At 41.9% G+C, this 18,062-nt stretch overlaps 1 protein-coding gene across 2 annotated transcripts; it reads right to left on the reverse strand.

Moving 5' to 3' along the window:
- Positions 1 to 452: 452 nt before the first annotated feature.
- LOC147897682 (desmethylxanthohumol 6'-O-methyltransferase-like) lies at positions 453 to 2,525 on the reverse strand. Of its 2 annotated transcripts, none has more exons than XM_087380925.1 (3): positions 1,689 to 2,525; positions 1,418 to 1,482; positions 453 to 1,284 (listed from the first exon to the last, which is right to left on the reverse strand). In XM_087380925.1, the coding sequence occupies exons 1-3, from the start codon at positions 2,431 to 2,433 to the stop codon at positions 979 to 981; spliced, it is 1,116 nt and encodes a 371-aa protein (XP_087237051.1). In that variant the 5' UTR covers positions 2,434 to 2,525; the 3' UTR covers positions 453 to 978. The 2 variants fall into 2 exon arrangements, with proteins under 2 accessions (XP_087237051.1, XP_087237052.1); XM_087380926.1 differs by having other exon boundaries at positions 1,134 to 1,284; positions 1,418 to 1,558.
- Between the last annotated feature and the right edge of the window lie 15,537 nt (positions 2,526 to 18,062).

Here is an 18,062-nt window from a genome sequence, read left to right on the forward strand (position 1 = left end):
TCATGAAAAATGTTCTCTCTTTCAGTGGGATCTAAATGAGCCCTTCCTTACCTTCTCTCTCTGCTCCTTGAGGTTGTGTTAGAGCTCCTTTCCCCCCCTCCTGAACTGTTGCTTCAGCTTGATATCATGTATTCCAAAGGTAATACATTACCCAAACAAAGCATAAAAATGAACAGCATAAATCTATCCATGAAAATGACAAAACTTAAGACAAGGGTAGGTGAAGGGTGAAGAGGAGGCCACCTCTTCTCTTTTTCTCATGCTCCCAAAAATTGTGGCGAAACATTAATGCTACAATTTAAATTTATGGAAAATATATTGGATCCTTCAAAACACGATGAAATATATCGAGGAAGATATGAGACATACTGAAAGCACCCATGAAACATTTTTGAAATGTAATGAAGATATTGAGTCATTGAGTTGAAATCTCTATTAAAAAGGAGCTTGTATTGTCCTTACCAAGTAGATAGAACTAGCATTGCTATTAAGCTACTGACTATCATTGCTCATTCACTACTGCTATGACTCAGCATCCTTATTACTTGGAGGGCCAATCTTTCCACCCTCTTCTATGTCTTCATGGATTCTGTATCTGCAATCCATGAAGCTATCAACATTGTTCGAATAGCTTCAAGGTGGGTTGACTTGGGCATGTCATGTTCCTCTCGATGTCTCTAGAGAGTGGTGTAGTTTTTCCAACTAGTTTTTGTATGTTCCAAGTCTTTTTCTCAAATTTTATTCAGAGTGGGGGCTAGTGCTATCCTCTCACAACCACCTTGAAGTCTATCCAAAGCTTATCTTGTTTGAGTTTCTCTCGAAGAGGAGATAGGAAAAAATCCATGTCCTGTATAATTGAGAAATTGGCAACAATGGATGATTGAATAAAGACTAGTGAGTGTTTGGACGTTCCATAGATTTCAAGCAAGAAGTTAGAGCACAATTTCAGGGTATTATTCATTTCTCATAGGTTGCAAATTATGCTACTGGGAACGCCTCTATCACACTATATTGGATTCTGGGAATGTGGGTTATAGAGTATCGAGGAAACCCAGCCGCTGCCAAAAGAACATCCCACTGCTCTTTCGTTCTCTCCTTGCCTCCCGTCGTGCCCATCATAATCAAATCGAACGCTGTCTTGAGCTCCTCCATCGGGATTGTTCGCTCCTTATCCATCCGTAGAATCATGTCCACGATGATCAATTTGCCAGTCTCTTGTACTGCCTTGCGGCAGTTCTTCAGAATCTTGATGCAGGCCTCGTCATCGAAACCGTGAAAGATCCACTGCCAGTTTTAAACATTCAATTTTTGACTCAGATGATTGCGGAGGATAGTGGAGTGATTCGTGAATATAATCTTTGAACTTGTTTAGTTACGAAAGATTCAAGACATCGACAGCCACAGTAGCTTCTTTTACCTTCAGGAAAATAGCGCCTGCCGACGGCACGCTCTCGAACATGTTTCCGCCAACGTGCTCTACGCCTGCACATCACACACACTTGCGATGGGTTATTTGTACGCCACTTCCGTTTGTCGTATGCGCAGCGCAGGGCTTCTCCTAAATGCGACAAATTAAAATAAAGCGCCCTAGAAATAGCGTTAGTCCACACACTTAGGTCTCCTGGGGCAAATAACACGCATGAATGATGAGAGGCGAGAGTGCCGTTGTAGGCTGCTCTGATGACTACCTGGGAAGCTGGGTGCAGAGGCCACCACATGCGGCAGGTCGAAATTTATAGCATTTATGGACGGATAATGGGCTATGATCTGAGCGATGGTTGTTCCGATCCCTCCAGCCACGTCCACAAGTGTGTCGATGTCGCGAAATCCGTGGTAATATTTCAGTATCGACTTCATCATGATGCAACTAGCGCCCGCCATGGCGTTGTTGAAGAGCTTGTTGTAGCCAGGGTTCGAGTTTGTGAAGCCCCAGAGGCTAGTCCCATGCAGCTTCTGGAACGGTACGCCACCGTGAAGAACGCATTCGGATAAACGAGCACAAGAAGATTGAAACTCCATGCCTGTCAGAAGTAAGGTCACGTTACCCAAAGAAGCTTCGTTGTCTTGGACCAGAAGTTTGGAAATCGGAGTGATGCAGTATTTACAATCTGGCCGTAGCCCAAGAGAGTTTTGAGGCATCTCGACGGAGAAGACTCCCTTCATGCATAGGAAACTCAAAATCCGATAGAGATAATCCGTACTGGGAATCTCTATGCTCAGGCGGGATGCAATTTCTTCTAGAGTGAGAGGTCCTTCTCTGGCCAAGAGATCAGGGATGCGAAGTGTACAAGCGGCCTTGACAGCCATGGAGGAAGCGAAACCGAAAATAAGCTCATGCGCTGCCGCGAGGGGCGCTCCAAGCTCGTCATCTTCGCAGCTAGGGCGCTGTTCCAGGAGTATGGGAGGAGCTGATACATGTCCGGAAGTTGCCATGAAATCTAATAAGAGGATATGGCCTTGGGTTGCTGCGTCTCTCGCAACAGCTATGCGTTGACACAGAACAAAACTGAAAGCGGCCTGAGCTAGAGAACAAAACTGTTCAAAACAAGCTAGAGAACGGCCTGATTAAATACAAGAGTGGAGAAAGGAACGGAAGGACTCAACGTGCATTGTGCAAGATTCCACGTGCTAAGGTGTATTGTTAACGTGCTAAGGCTAAGGAGTGCAAAACTTGAACTGCAAGCCGCCTTAGACAAAGCGCTAAAGACAAATGTCACATGTTTTGTAATTAGTTCAAACTTCTTGATGCATTGTTCAAGATTCCACGTGCTAAGGCTAAGAAGGAGTGCAAAACTTGAACTGCAAGCAGCCTTAGACAAAGCGCTAAAGACGATTCCTCCACAAAAACAACACAGTTGTAGTTGCAATTAAGTGGAAGATTTCTTTTAAACACAACTATTGTAACTCACGTGTTTTGTAACTAAAAGTGCAAATACCTCCCTTCTCTATAATTGCAAAAAGATGCTCTTTTTGTCATCTTTAGAGCAAAAAAGGGTAGAGAGTAGAGGCCACCCCAACCTTTTTTATAAGCGTAAAAAGAAGGTAGATACTAGTGCCCTTTTTTATCATTGCAAAAAACAATGGGCAACCATGAAAGCTGCTTTTTCTTTGGCATTTTTGGAGGAAAAAAGGGTGGATCATAGAGGCCGTTAGGGTAGCCAAGAAAGCCATCCTTTTTAGGGCCCATTTTTGTGGAAAAAAGGGAGACTATGATTTTTTCACCCTTTTAACCAACCAATATTTTGTTAGTTGCCCTTTAATCCCTCTAAAAGGGTAGCCAAGACATTCACTGCTCTTTAGGACTGCCCTTTTTAGAGCTTTGGCTTGTAGTGCTGGTTGAGGAGACACTACTACACACGGGCCTTATTCCGATGGTTAAGCGTCGATGTTTAGCATGCGTATTGTGCTAATCGTTGATACAAAACACGGGTTTAAAAAGGTTGGTATATAGTGACCTTTTGTCGGTATATAGCGACTTTTGTAAAACGTTGGTATATAGCGACTTTTATAAAATATTGGTATATAGTGACGTTTACCAAACTTGTAAATGGTGGGTATATAGCGAGGTTTAAACTAGACTTGTAAAAGATCGTTATATAACCACTCTAAGACACTTTTCTATAGCGACGTTTTACAGAGAGTGTTTTTTCCCATGCTAACCTTTAAAGAGAGTTTTTTCGAATGATTTTTTTTTTTTCATACATGTTTGATCCTTTGAAAGAATAAAAGTACAAGAGCGTGTACATCAAGTTTGAAGCTCATATATATTTGTCCAAGTTTGAATTTAAAAAATCAATGAAGAGCATTTACATCAATGGCTTCACCCAAGTCCAGTGCACCAAACAAGTCTATCTGGGTTATTGTTTGCTTAGGTGTAGCCATTTTTGGTGAGGTTCAAGGACTTTTCTACATAACTTATGCATTGCTCAACGGAATTTAGCAAACTTTGTCTTCAAGTTCTAGTACACATTCCAAACTTAAACATGAGAGCAAAAAATTATGGAATAAGGATTTGGAATGAGACCATTAAAGCATTACAAGTGCTATGTTGCATGTGAAGCATGCATCCTGAAGACTATAGGATATAGTAATTTATTCAAAAACATCAAAATTTTATTCTATACATACATGCAACCAAGTAACCATTCTAAAGTACACTACATGAGCTTCTCCTCAACCTAAGGGCACACCTAAATGAGATCATTATGTATGGGTTAACGGGCCTCCAATATTGTGCTAAAGTGATGCATACCCATTTGAGGGCATGCTCCATAGCTTTTTTTCGATTTGTTGAAAACCAAAATGGATTAAAAATTTGGAATCCAAACTATTAGGACTAGTGCATTATGGTCTTAAAACATTGATAGTTGTTGGTATTAGTATTTAGATTCACCCTAAAATGGAAGAAGTTAAAAAAGTGTAATTTATGCATGTGTAAAGACATTCTAATAAATCCAACACTATTTACAATTTTGAATTGTTTCTTTTTCCATGCACTTGCTTGCTATATGGCTCATAGGCATGCTAAAAGTCATTGCATTTAATAATACACAGTATCAAACCCGATAGCATGTCCTAAGCATTTTAGGCCACATTGCACTTTGTTCGGGATATCCAACTGTTGGTGCGTATCATCGGAGGGGGGAAAACCCTCGGCTGAAATTTTGCTAGTCCCACGAATTTTAAATTTTTACACCTCTCGCCCATCAAATCTTGGAAGATTAAGTACCCTGCCCTGCAAATGCCCTGCAATCCGCACGCACCTTGATGTGACCTGGCGTAGACTTTGGTTTGCGATTGTCTTCTTTCGGGTAAGTTGTCTTGTATTATTTGCTTGCCTCACCAGCTAGCTTCTCTGGGTCTATTCTAGATTGATCGCGGCCATGGCGTCAATGGCAACATGTAGCTTGCCATGCTTGCAAGAGAAGCAGATAGAGGTTGCGAGACAGGAAAGCTGAAAAGCCAAATCAAGGCAGAAGGAACAAAGTGCGGGTCGAGGAAAGCACTAGCACGATATCGAATCGACAACGGAAGACACTTTTGCAACATCTACGAAGGGAGAAACAACGAGAAGAAAGAAGACTCCTTGCAAAGCAGCAGCAAGAAGCAGTTGCAGATGCACGCATTCAATCATTGCCATCAAAGCGAAGAACATGAGCTGTGGTATCACGATTGGTGGGAGCATTCGAGGCAGCAACATCAGGCCATTCATGTGATTACTGTTAGATATCAATGCTCCACTCTTGTATAACTATGCGGGAACTAGCTAACTCTACTTGTATGCCCCCCATATGAGGAGAAGGCATTTGAGTAGCTCAATTATCCCGTAGGTCCTGGTTTGGACACCAGATGGGGCCGGCCATATGTGGCCTGATGGCTGGATGGCTTCAGATAGAGTTGGCACACTGCCAACTAGGCTACATGCAAGTGTGGGAAGGCATCCCATGCAAGTGCAGGAAGGCATCCCATGACTGACCGCACTGAGGGTAGAAGGAGCATTTCCTGGGGCAGTCCACTCTTGGGTTGTGGGGCCCGTGTTTGGAGCCCCAAATGATCCCGGATGGCTCTGCGCCGTTCGGGTCCTGTAGGTTAGTTGCTCTATTTTGCGCCACGGTTTTATCATGTGGTCGGTGGCCTATTTTAGGACCGACGACCCCCAGTCGGCCGTTTTGGGCAGACTGGGTCGGTCACCCAATTGGGTCTAACCGACTACGACTGGTGGCTATATAAGAGCAAGCTCGTGAAGCCCATCATCATCACTGGCTACAACAACCCTGATTCCTTACCATCCACCTCCATCCTCTACTGCTTCCAGCAATATGCCATCGAAGCTTCTCTCACAGGAGCGCACGGCTGGGAGGCAGTGCCATCTATTGTATTAGTTTTAAAGTAATAAAAAATTTGATTCTCCATACTATCTACTTTTCTCTCTTACATACGAGATCTTGTTATCTGTTGGGCACAGACGTTGTATTGTTTTCTTACATGGTATCAGAGTTTGGGCTCTAGCAAGAAGATTTGGTAGTGTGTTTCTGTTTGCGAGCAGATTGTGAGAGATGGCCTAGCCCGCAAGACTGTGAATCCCACCGTTCGGTGAAAGTGGAAAGTTGGACGGCACTAACTATCCACTCTGGAAGTTCAAGATGAAGACCATCCTAAGCACATACAAGCTTTGGGATACTGCTACTAGGGTGGACATGAAGCCAGTTGCGAGACCGAATCCAGCCAATGCAGGACAACAGATAGTACCAACTGCGGATGAGATTCTCGTGTGGACAAGAAGAAATGCAGATGCACTATGTTCTATTGTCTGCAGTGTAAGTGATTCTGTCATGGCGTTAATTCAACATGTCAGCACAGCGGAGGAGGCATGGACGGTCTTGAAAAATCAGTACGAGACGATGAATCAGACACGGATTCACAATCTAGAGACTCAACTCGCGAATGAGAAACTGTCTGAGTTTGAAACGGTAGAGAAGTTCATCACCAGGGTAAAGAATTTGTGCGATCAGATGACTGCGATTGGCATCACCATCACTAGCGAGAATCTAGCATGAAGGTGCATATGAATTCTCCCACCAAAGTACGACGGTCTTGTTACAGTGCTGAATACACAAAATAGAAATCCGCCCCTCAACTTTGAGGATTTCAGTTCCATGCTTTTGGAGGAGGAGATGCATCAAAAGACAAGGACTGGAAAAGATTCGGCTTTCTCGGCTGGATCAAAGAAAGGTAAGGGTAAGGACTCTGGTAACCCATCTTCTTCTGATGATAAAAAGAGAAAGAAGAAGATCAAGTGCTTCTATTGCAACAAGGCAGGGCACAAGCAGAATGAGTGCCGGAAGAAGATTGCAGATGAGAAGAACCAAGTAAAGAAAGAGTCCAGCAACAGTGCACAGGTACTACCAGTAGAGCTGTTCGTAGTAATTGAGGAGATTTGCACGGAGGCAGTTCATGTACCTGCAGATGAACCTTGGATTATTGGCAGTGGTGCATCATGCCACATGACCAGTCAGAAGGATTGGTATACCTTTCTACATCCGGTAGGGAATGACATCATGGTAGTAGTTGGCAATGATGCAAAATGTCCAGCAAAAGGAAAAGGTACAATTGCTCTCAAGTCAGATGGAGTTGTAAAACAGTTGTCCGATGTTCTTTATGTGCCACATATCAAAGTTCAATTCGATAAGAATGGTGCACGGATTTTGGATCTTCAAGGGAAGATCGTTGGTAAAACACAATAACATCTACGAACTCTCAGCTTTTAGTGCTCGAGCCAATGTGAAGAACACTAAGCTGTGGCATGAGAGGTTTGGTCATCTAAACCTTAATGTTAATGGGGGAGGAATAGAAGTGGAATGATTGCAGACCTACCAGAAATTACAGATATGCCCGATGTATGTGAAGCTTGCATGATGGGCAAGCAGCATCGGCAACCCTTTCCTAAAGAGGCTAGCAGGGCAAAGGCTCCTCTAGAGCTCGTTCACACAGACGTTTGCGGAAAGATGGAGACAGAAGCTTTGGGTGGTTCCTACTACTTCATGATGCTGATCGATGACTACGGTAGAAGGATATGGATATACTTCCTAAAGACTAAAGATCAGGCTTTTAGTAAGTTCAAAGAATGGCATGTAATGGTCGAGAAAGAAATGGGGAGGAAGGTGAAGAAGTTGAGATCAGACAGAGGTGGAGAGTTCACATCAAGTGAATTCGAATGTTACTGCAAAAGTCACGGGATCAAGAGGAAGAAACCCCTGCCACATACATCACAGCAAAATGGACTAGCAGAGCGCAAGATGCGCATCATCTGTGAAATGGGCAGGAGTATGATGAAAGGAAAAGATTTGCCAAAGTCTTTCTGGGCTGAAGCATGTAACATGGCAGTTTACATTCTGAATCATAGCTACACGAAGGCTGTGAACGGGATGACTCCACTGCAAGCCTTTTCTGGTAAGAAGCCTTCAGCTGGACATTTCAGAGTGTTTGGATGTGACTATTTTGTGCATGTCCCTGATGCTAATAGGACCAAATGGGAACCGAAGAGCCGGAAGCACGTATTTTCTTGATGCATTTCTATTTGGGGATTAAATTTTGGCAAGAGCCAAAATAGATCATCTCATAGCTGAAGTATGCTAGAGAGATACTGAAGGCATTTGGCATGGCTGAGTGCAAGATAGTGGGCACCCCTATGGAGGTTGACGCGAAGCTCTCAAATGAGGATTCATCACCACTGGTGGACAAAGCAAAGTACATAAGGCTTGTGGGTAGCTTGATTTACTTGTGTAACACACAGTCGGACATCAGCTTTGTGACTGGTGTACTAAGCAGGTTTTCCAATAAGCCTCGGGAGAACCATTGGAGGGCAGGGATGCGGGTGCTGAAATACATCAAAGGCACACTTGATTATGGCATCACCTATACCAAGGGAAACATCTTGACCAAATTTAATTCTGTGACTGGGATTGGGCAAGAGACGTGGACAGCAGGAGATCAGTGACAGGTTACTGTTTCTCACTTGGATCTGGAGCTGTGTCATGGGTCAGTAAGAAGCAACCTACAGTTGCTCTTTCTTCTATCGAGGCTGAGTACAAATCAGCATGTTTTGCTTCTTGTGAGGCAGTGTGGCTGAGGAGGATTTTAGGGGACATGGGTGCAGTGCAGAACAAGCCTACGTAGTTATCATGTGACAATCAAAGTTGCATGGCAATTGCAAAGAACCCTGTGTTCCACGCTCGCACAAAACACATTGAGATTCAATATCACTTTGTACGTGAGCTCATCATGGATGGAGAGGTCGACTTGGTGTACTGCCTGACTACAAAGAATGCTGCTGACATCTTCACGAAGGCTCCTGGAAGAGACTTGCTGGAGAGGCATCTTCGTCGACTTGGCATTGGGCCAAAAAAAGTAAGTTCACTTGCGGGTGGACATTGAGGGGGGGTGTTAGATATCAATGATCCACTGTCATGTAACTACACAGGAACCAGCTAACTCTACTTGTAAGCCCCCTATATGAGGAGAAGGCATTTAAGTAGCTCGGTTATCCGGTAGGTCCTAGTTTGGACACCAAATGGGGGCCATGTGTGGCTTGATGGCTAGATGACTTCAGATAGAGTTGGCACACTGCCAACTAGGCTACATGCAAGTGCGGGAAGGCATCCCATGATTGACCGCACTGAGGGTAGATGGAGCATTTCTCAGGGTAGCTGACTCTTGGGTTATGGGGCCCGTTTGGAGCCCCAGATGATCCTGGATGGTGGCTCTGGGCCGAACAGGGACCATAGGGTAGTTGCTCTATTTTGCGCCATGGTTCTATCATGTCGTCGATGGCCTATTTTGGGACGGACCCCTAGTCGGCCGTTTTAGGTAGACTAGGTCGGTCACCCAATTGGGTCTTATCGACTACGACTGGTGGCTATATAAGAGCAAGCCCGTGAAGCCCATCATCATCACTAGCTACAGCAACCTTGATTCCTTAGCATCCAGCCTCTGTCCTCTACTATTTCCAGCATGCCATCGAAGCTTCTCTCACAGGAGTGCACGGCTGGGAGGCAGCGCCATCTATTGTATTAATTTTACAGTAATTAAATTTTTGATTCTCCGTACTATCTACTTTTCTCTTACATACGAGATCCTATTATCTGTTGAGCACAGATGTATTGTTTTCTTACAATTACTAGTCTCGATTCTTCACAAGCTTTAGCATGCATCCTAAAGTTCATAGAGTAATAACCCTACCAACACCTCGGGAGATGCATGCCCAAGAGACGATGCTCTCTAACCTGCGAGATGGCCTATAGAAAGTGAAAGGGGTGCAGAGCTTAGATCAACTAGGTGCAAAGAGGGCGACATTAGCTATTTTGGTATCCCTTAAAATAAAGGAGAAACGGCTTGGGCGCACAATGTCAAACATGTTGTCAATCAGAAGAACGTGGCTCCAGTGGTTGAACGTAGAGCAGAATCAATGCACGATCATCCCGATCTGAGAAGTCTGTGGGCTTCAACAAAATGCAAGAAAAGGAGAGATAGCCTAAGTGCATACGTCATTGCTACAGTGAGATGTTTTGGTATGAAAATACGAGAGTTTCTCCAAATAGAAAGGACATCTATAAGAAGCGGACGGGATGCAAGGTGTTTGAGGAGCACATCATACACATGCTGAATATGCTGAATACAATGCAGGTTAGTGGTGCCTAAACCAACCCAGTGGTTGTTTGTGATTGGGCTTTGTGATAGTTTACTTATTTCATTTCTTAAACCAGGCTTGGACTAAATGTGATTGTCCTAAACTAGCCCGGTGGTTGGAACATCATGCTAGTTATGTGATTGTCTTGAACCAGCATGGTTGAATAGAGATTATTTGTTGTCTAGTCCGGTGGCATGGTTGAGCAAAAATTAACAGCAATATATTTCACAATACAGTGTTATTTTACTAAGCCAGCCCGGTGGGTGGAACATTATGCAACCATGGCTGCTTAAACTCAATCACCAATTATGTGATTGTCTTGAACCAGTGTGGTTGAACAAACATTATTTATTGACCAGCCCAGTGGTTGAAATTATTTTATTTCTTAGTTCTTAAATTCATTAAATTTAATTTCCTGCTATTCGGGTCATATACCACCGTTACATTATGGAATTTAGAAATGAAAAGCAATATATTATTATTTCCTAATGGTGAACGTTAGAAATGAAAAGCAATATACTTGTTATTGTCTTATATGTGAAGTTGATACCGTCAAGCTAAACCATTCTGGTGGTTGAAACTGCGAGAGTGTCCTAAACCATCTCGGTGGTTGAAATTGTGACTATCCTAAACGTGTTCTAAACCAACCCGGTGATTGAAATTGTGATTGTCCTAAACCAGCGTGGTGGTTGAAAATTATTTTGCTTCATTATATACTTTAATTAAGCTATGTTTTGTATTCTTTTAGTAGTAGCAAAAAGGGGGCTCATTGTTCTCTTGTTCTTGCATGTTCGATCACCAAATAGAGTTGTATCTCAAGTTTGTGGATCAGAATCTAGACATTTCAATTGGTAGAGGAGCTTTGAGCATTGTAAAACAGTATAACATCTATATCAAGTACGTAACATTGTTACCCGTTTTAAGTTTCCCTTAAAAAATCATTAAAATTATAAAATTTTTTTAAAAAAGCTATATTTTGCATAGTGAAAAACTAAAAACTTACAGAATTCATACATCTTTCAAACATCATGCTTATAAATTAAAAAGGGCCTCCACTATATCGTAAAATATCTTTCGATTTTCTATATCTCAAAGTCTTAAAGATTTTACCTTCCCGTGCCCTTTGTGTTTCTATCAAAAAATAACTTTTATTATCTTAACTTGTTGCACCTAATAGCATCACTACTACACATGGATCCTATTGCGATGTTTAAGTACCGCGACGTTTAGCACGCGTGGGGTGCTAATCGTGGGTATGGGAAGCGTGTCCCATAAAGCATTGCTATATAGTGACTTTAAGCAAATGTCGCTATATAGCGATGATTTCTAAAGTTACTATATAGCGACGTTTGTCAGAAATGTAAGTGTCACTATATAGCAACACTGAGCTACTATTTTATAGTGACGTTTTCCAGAGAGCTTTTTTACTCATACAGGCCTTAAAAAATAGTTTTTTCCAATGACAAAATTTTTTAAATTTTCATACATGTTTGATCTTTTGAGAGAATAAAAGTATGCGAGCATGTACATCAAGCCTTTAAAGCTCATATATTCATGTCCAAGTTTGAGATGAAAAAATTCAATGAAGAGCATTTACATCAACTGTTTCATCTTGAGCCAAGTCTAACGTTCCAAACAAGTCTATCTCTAACTCTATACCGAGTTGATCTCCTATATCATCATCGTACTCTAGCATCGTACATTCACCTAAAAGTACTTGATCATCTTCTTCAATAAAGTGTGGTGATTCTTGATGATCGTTGTCTTCTTTCTCAATATCGTGATCTCCATCTTCCTCCCGTGTGATGTCATTATGCGCATCTTCCTCTTGGCTCATATTGTGATCTTCATCTTCTTCGCTAGATTCATTGGGATCAATTGGATCCGGCATTGGTAGTGGCATCTCCATATCCACATCTCTATCTTCAAAATTTTGCTTACTTCGTGGTGCAACTTGGATCACGTACCACCATCTTGGATCAGAACGATCCGGATGAAAAACCACCTATATTGAAGATGGGTGCCAGATGTCGTCAATTATATATATGAAATTATGCTTAAGTACATGTATCAATGGATCTTTAAAAACGAAAGCTTCGATTAATTAAATCATTAGTATGCACCTGCTCATAGTGCTCGGGAAGAACAAAAGTATCACTTTCATCGGTCCAATGTTTGGTGGAGTCTATTGCAAAGAAACCGCTACCATCTTTTCTCACTGTCGCATGGGGACCGTTGTAAATAGTTCTAAACCATTTTACATCAAGAATGAAAATACTAAATCGTCTAAAATCAACTTCATAGATTTCGCGTATGGTTCCACGTATGGTTCCACAATAATCCAACTGTGAGGAGAGAAGATTGGTATCTGAAGCACTTGCTCAGCTATCTTGTGTGAAGTTAGCCATGACTCCACAATCATATGTGACTCTCTTTGAATCAATGTGTTCCATGCGAAAATGTCCTCCATATGACCATAATGCACTGTACTTTTTATACTGTAAAAGAGCATCATTAAAACAATGAAGATGCATCTATTTCATAGCGTATATTGCCAGAAATAATTACTTAATTACATCAAGAGGTAAGAAACTTACATGCATCATACATCCAGATGATAACTCTCACTCGCGCTCATTTATTGTCTCTCCATCACGTTCGGCTTTACGTAGAGCCAGTTGTAGCCAATCAAGTGACATGTGAGTGGGGAGAAGAGCCAGATCCAGTGAATGAATGTGTTAGTATAAGACATGCATGCAAAAGAGAGTCATAAAAGCATAATCCTATATTATACTTGTAGAGACACAACCACGTACCTGCACATTCTCCATATCCTGGGTAGTCATGCATGGTCGACATCAAGATACCCCTGACCAAAATATCATTGGTATGTCTAGGAGCTCTGGAAATATCAAAGACCCGCACTCCTCTCCATAGTATCTGTAACTCCTCTATCAAAGGTGCCATGTACATGTCCATATTTTTTGCCTTGTACTTCCCTGACACAAGTAGTGCAAGCATGAGGTGTCCTTTTTCTATTATTAGCCATGGTGGGATTATGTAATTCACCACGACTATGGGCCATTTGAACCAAGATGTCGAGCATAATCTGAAAGGATTCACGCCGTCCATGGTGAGCCCAAGATGTAAGTTGTGTGGCTCCCTCGCAAAGTTTGGCCACTAATTGGTCTATGTGCTTCCAAGCTACACAATCTGCAGGAATCCTCAATGTGTCATCAGTGGACCGATGAGATGCATGCCATGTCATCAACTCCACTATGTATTTGCATCGGAACATGTGCTGTATTCTTGCAATGATGGGAAAGTGTCTCAAGACCTTTACCAATATCTGCTCACCTTGCAAGTCATCTCTATATCATTGTTTCCCACACTTTGGACAACTAGCCAAATCTCCATGCTCATGACGAAAGAGAATACAATCATTACGGCAAGCATGGATGGTATCATAATCCATACCCACTGTTGTTACATCTTTTTCACTTCATCTCTTGATGCGGGCATGGTATTTGGTGCAGGCAACATCTTCTAGAGCAACCTATCACAATTCAAACATACATAGGCTTCGAATAATGATGATTCGGTACACTAATCCATACATGATGATTCTCAAAACAAACAATATCCAAATAATGAGTCAAATTAATGCAAGAGCTAACCTCATTAAGGCTGAGACACTTGTATCTGACCACCCATACTTTACTTGCAGATTCAAGATTGAGTGACAAGCATGTAGTTTAGACATCCTAGCACCCTCATACAATTGTGTTGATTGCAACTCTCACATTTGACCTCAGACTCTGACATCACGTGTATATGGAATGTAGTGCCCCTAAAAATAGACCCATCATGTCAACCATACCGTCGTCATCATCCGAGAGACTATAGTCTTGCTCAAAGTGTGAAGGTATATGCGTACCCTCATTAGCCTCCTCATCCTGTTTTGAGATTTCGTGTAAATATAAGATCTTGTGTCAAGGTTTCATACCATAATGGTATCCAATATTAACTGTGAACTTAAATAGCTTTGACTTACCGATAATCCATCAACACGTGCAACACCAACGGTGGGTACTGGTTCGGGCTCCTCCCCATACATCCCAAGTGGCACATGATAATACGACGTTGATGTCGTACTTCTCCCTTGCAATGAGTGCAATGATAATATAACCTCTCCGTAAGCCAGTTTGTGCTCCCGAGCATTGGCACATCATCGGATGAGCTTCCACTCGTCCCTTCCATCTGCACTTATAAAATCACAAGACAAGTTGCAAGGAAATATATTAACAGTTATAAAATAGCATCTATGAGCTTCTTTTTTAACTTTAAACATAAAGTGTCCTGAAGCGTTGCTATATAGCGACGTTTTAACCTGTTTCGTCGCTATATAGCGATGATTTGCTCTGTTCCATCGCTATATAGCAACGCTGTGGGTTAAAACCTGAACCTCGCAATGCGCAGCACTTTCTTTAGCAATCTCTATTGTAAGCTACAATCTCTCCTCCCATATATTTCCGATGACCTCCCACTCTATTCTCCACTCCTCACCACTACTCACCCCTCTCCTAACACTTGTGCTCCCTCTCCACCCTTCTCCCTCGTTGCTTTGTCAAAAAGAAGTTTTTCAAGAAGGTGAGTCTCTTTGAATAATGTAGATTCGTTTTTTGTGAGATTTCATTTTATGAGTGTTGAAGCATGTTTCTCCTTGTATTGCTAAGGCTATGTGCTAGTTTTCGTGCTAGATTTCAAAGGATTGAAGACAAAAAACGAGATTTTGTGAAAGATAGAAGACTCACCTCTTCTAGTTTTTTTTGCATTTCTCTTCCTTCTCTTTCTCCTTGTTTCCTCAATCCAATCTCTTTGAGAATTTGCTTCTTTAAACTCCTCCTTCATCTAACTAATTATTTGAAAAATGGTATGTTTTGACCTCTCTTTTGTAGGGCCAGTCCATAAAACACCGAGCGGGATGTACTATTCTAGGTAAGAAAGTGCTTTCTCTTTTTTCCTTTTGTTATTTTTGTTATTTGCATTGGCCTACAGCTAGCGCCTTAAGCGCTAGCTGCAGTGATGGGTGTAGGAACCCTCTCTTCCCCTCTCTTCCCTCTCTTCCTCTCTCTTCCCCTCTCTTTCCTTCTCTTCTTTATTTCATCTTTCAATCTCTTTTCCCCTCTTCTTTTTTTCCCTCTTTCAATCTCTTTTTCCCTCCTTTCCTTCTCCTTCTCCTTTTTCTTCAATCTTTCAATCTCTTTCCCCCTCTTCCAATCTCTTTTCCTTTCCCTCTTCTTCTCTCTTTCCCTCCCTCTTTCCCCTCTTCCAATCCCTTTTCCTTTCCCTCTTCTTTCTCTTTTCCTCCCTCTTTTCCCCCCTCTTTCCCCCCTTTCATGCTCATGCTCTTATGCTCATGCATAAGCATGAGCATGAGCATATGTCTCTTTCTCTTATGCTCATGCATAAGCATAAGCATGAGCATATGTCTCCTCTTATGCATAAGCATAAGCATAAGAATAAGGGAATGAGACATATGCTCATGCTTATGCATGAGCATAAGAGAAGGAGACATATGCTCATGCATAAGCATAAGCATGAGCATATGTCTCCTTCTCTTATGCTTATGCTTATGCTTATGCATGAGCATATGTCTCCTCTTATGCATAAGCATAAGCATAAGCATAAGAGAAGGAGACATATGCTCATGCTTATGCTTATGCATGAGCATAAGAGAAGGAGACATATGCTCATGCATAAGCATAAGCATAAGCATAAGAGAAGGAGACATATGCTCATGCTTATGCTTATGCATGAGCATAAGAGAAGGAGACATATGCTCATGCATAAGCATAAGCATGAGGATATGTCTCTTTTTTCCTCTTTCCTTTCCCTCTTCTTCTCTCTTTCCCCTCTTTCCCCTCTTCCAGTCTCTCTTCCTTTTCCTCTTCTTCCTCTCTTCCCCTCTTTTCCCTCCTCTTTCCCCTTTTTCATGCTCATGCTCTTATGCTCATGCATAAGCATAAGCATAAGCATGAGCATATGTCTCTTTCTCTTATGCTCATGCATAAGCATAAGCATGAGCATATGTCTCATTCTCTTATGCTCATGCATAAGCATAAGCATGAGCATATGTCTCATTCTCTTATGCTTATGCATAAGCATGAGCATAAGCATAAAAGAAGGAGACATATGCTCATGCTTATGCTTATGCATGAGCATAAGAGAAGGAGACATATGCTCATGCATAAGCATAAGCATGAGGATATGTCTCCTTCTCTTATGCTTATGCTTATGCTTATGCTTATGCATAAGAGGAGACATATGCTCATGCATAAGCATAAGCATAAGCATAAAAGAAGGAGACATATGCTCATGCTTATGCTTATGCATGAGCATAAGAGAAGGAGACATATGCTCATGCATAAGCAAGAGCATATGTCTCTTTTTTCCTCTTTCCTTTCCCTCTTCTTCTCTCTTTCCCTCCCTCTTTCCCCTCTTCCAATATCTCTTCCTTTCCCTTTTCTTCCTCTCTTCCCCTCTTTTCCCCCCTCTTTCCCCTCTTTCATGCTCATGCTCTTATGCTCATGCATAAGCATAAGCATAAGCATGAGCATATGTCTCTTTCTCTTATGCTCATGCATAAGCATAAGAGAAGGAGACATATGTTCATGCTTATGCTTCTGCATGAGCATAAGAGAAGGAGACATATGCTCATGTATAAGCAAGAGCATATGTCTCTTTTTCCTGCTTTCCTTTCCCTCTTCTTCTCTCTTTCCCTCTCTCTTTCCCCTCTACCAATCTCTTTTCCTTTCCCTCTTCTTCCTCTTTTCTTCCCTCTTTCCCCCCCTCTTTTCTCCCCGCTTTCCCCTCTTTCATGCTCATGCTCTTATGCTCATGCATAAGCATAAGCATAAGCATGAGCATATGTCTCTTTCTCTTATGCTCATGCATAAGCACAAGCATAAGCATATGTATCCTCTTATGCATAAGCATAAGCATAAGCATAAGAGAATGAGACATATGCTCATGCTTATGCTTATGCATGAGCATATGCATATGTCTCCTTCTCTTATGCTTATGCATATGCTGTCTCCTTCTCTTATGCTTATGCTTATGCTTATGCATGAGCATATGTCTCCTCTTATGCATAAGCATAACAGAAGGAGACATATGCTCATGCTTATGAGTCTTATGCTCATGCATAAGCATAAGCATGAGCATATGTCTCCTTCTGTTATGCTTATGCATAAGAGGAGACAAGTCTTATGCTCATGCATAAGCATAAGCATGAGCATATGTCTCCTTCTGTTATGCTTATGCATAAGAGGAGACAAGTCTTATGCTCATGCATAAGCATAAGCATGAGCATATGTCTCCTTCTGTTATGCTTATGCATAAGAGGAGACATATGCTCATGCATAAGCATAAGCATAAGCATAGGAGAAGGAGACATATGCTCATGCTTATGCTTATGCATGAGCATAAGAGAAGAAGACATATGCATAAGCATAAGCATGAGCATATGTCTCTTTTTTCCTCTTTCCTTTCCCTCTTCTTCTCTCTTTCCCCCCCTCTTTCCCCTCTTCCAATCTCTCTTCCTCCTCTCTTCCCCTCTTTCCCCCCCTCTTTCCCCTTTTTCATGCTCATGCTCTTATGCTCATGCATAAGCATAAGCATAAGCATGAGCATATGTCTCTTTCTCTCATACTCATGCATAAGCATAAGCATGAGAATATGTCTCCTTCTCTTATGCTTATGCTTATGATTATGCATGAGCATATGTCTCCTCTTATGCATAAGCATAAGCATAAGCATAACAGAAGAAGATGTAGACGAGTCAGCACACTCACATCCCTACAGGTCTCCACTT

Source organism: Dipteris shenzhenensis, chromosome 10 (assembly GCF_047967505.1).
Source record: "Dipteris shenzhenensis isolate YYH24624 ecotype China chromosome 10, Dip_SZ_1.0, whole genome shotgun sequence".
In the NCBI taxonomy this organism is placed as follows: Eukaryota; Viridiplantae; Streptophyta; class Polypodiopsida; order Gleicheniales; family Dipteridaceae; genus Dipteris; species Dipteris shenzhenensis.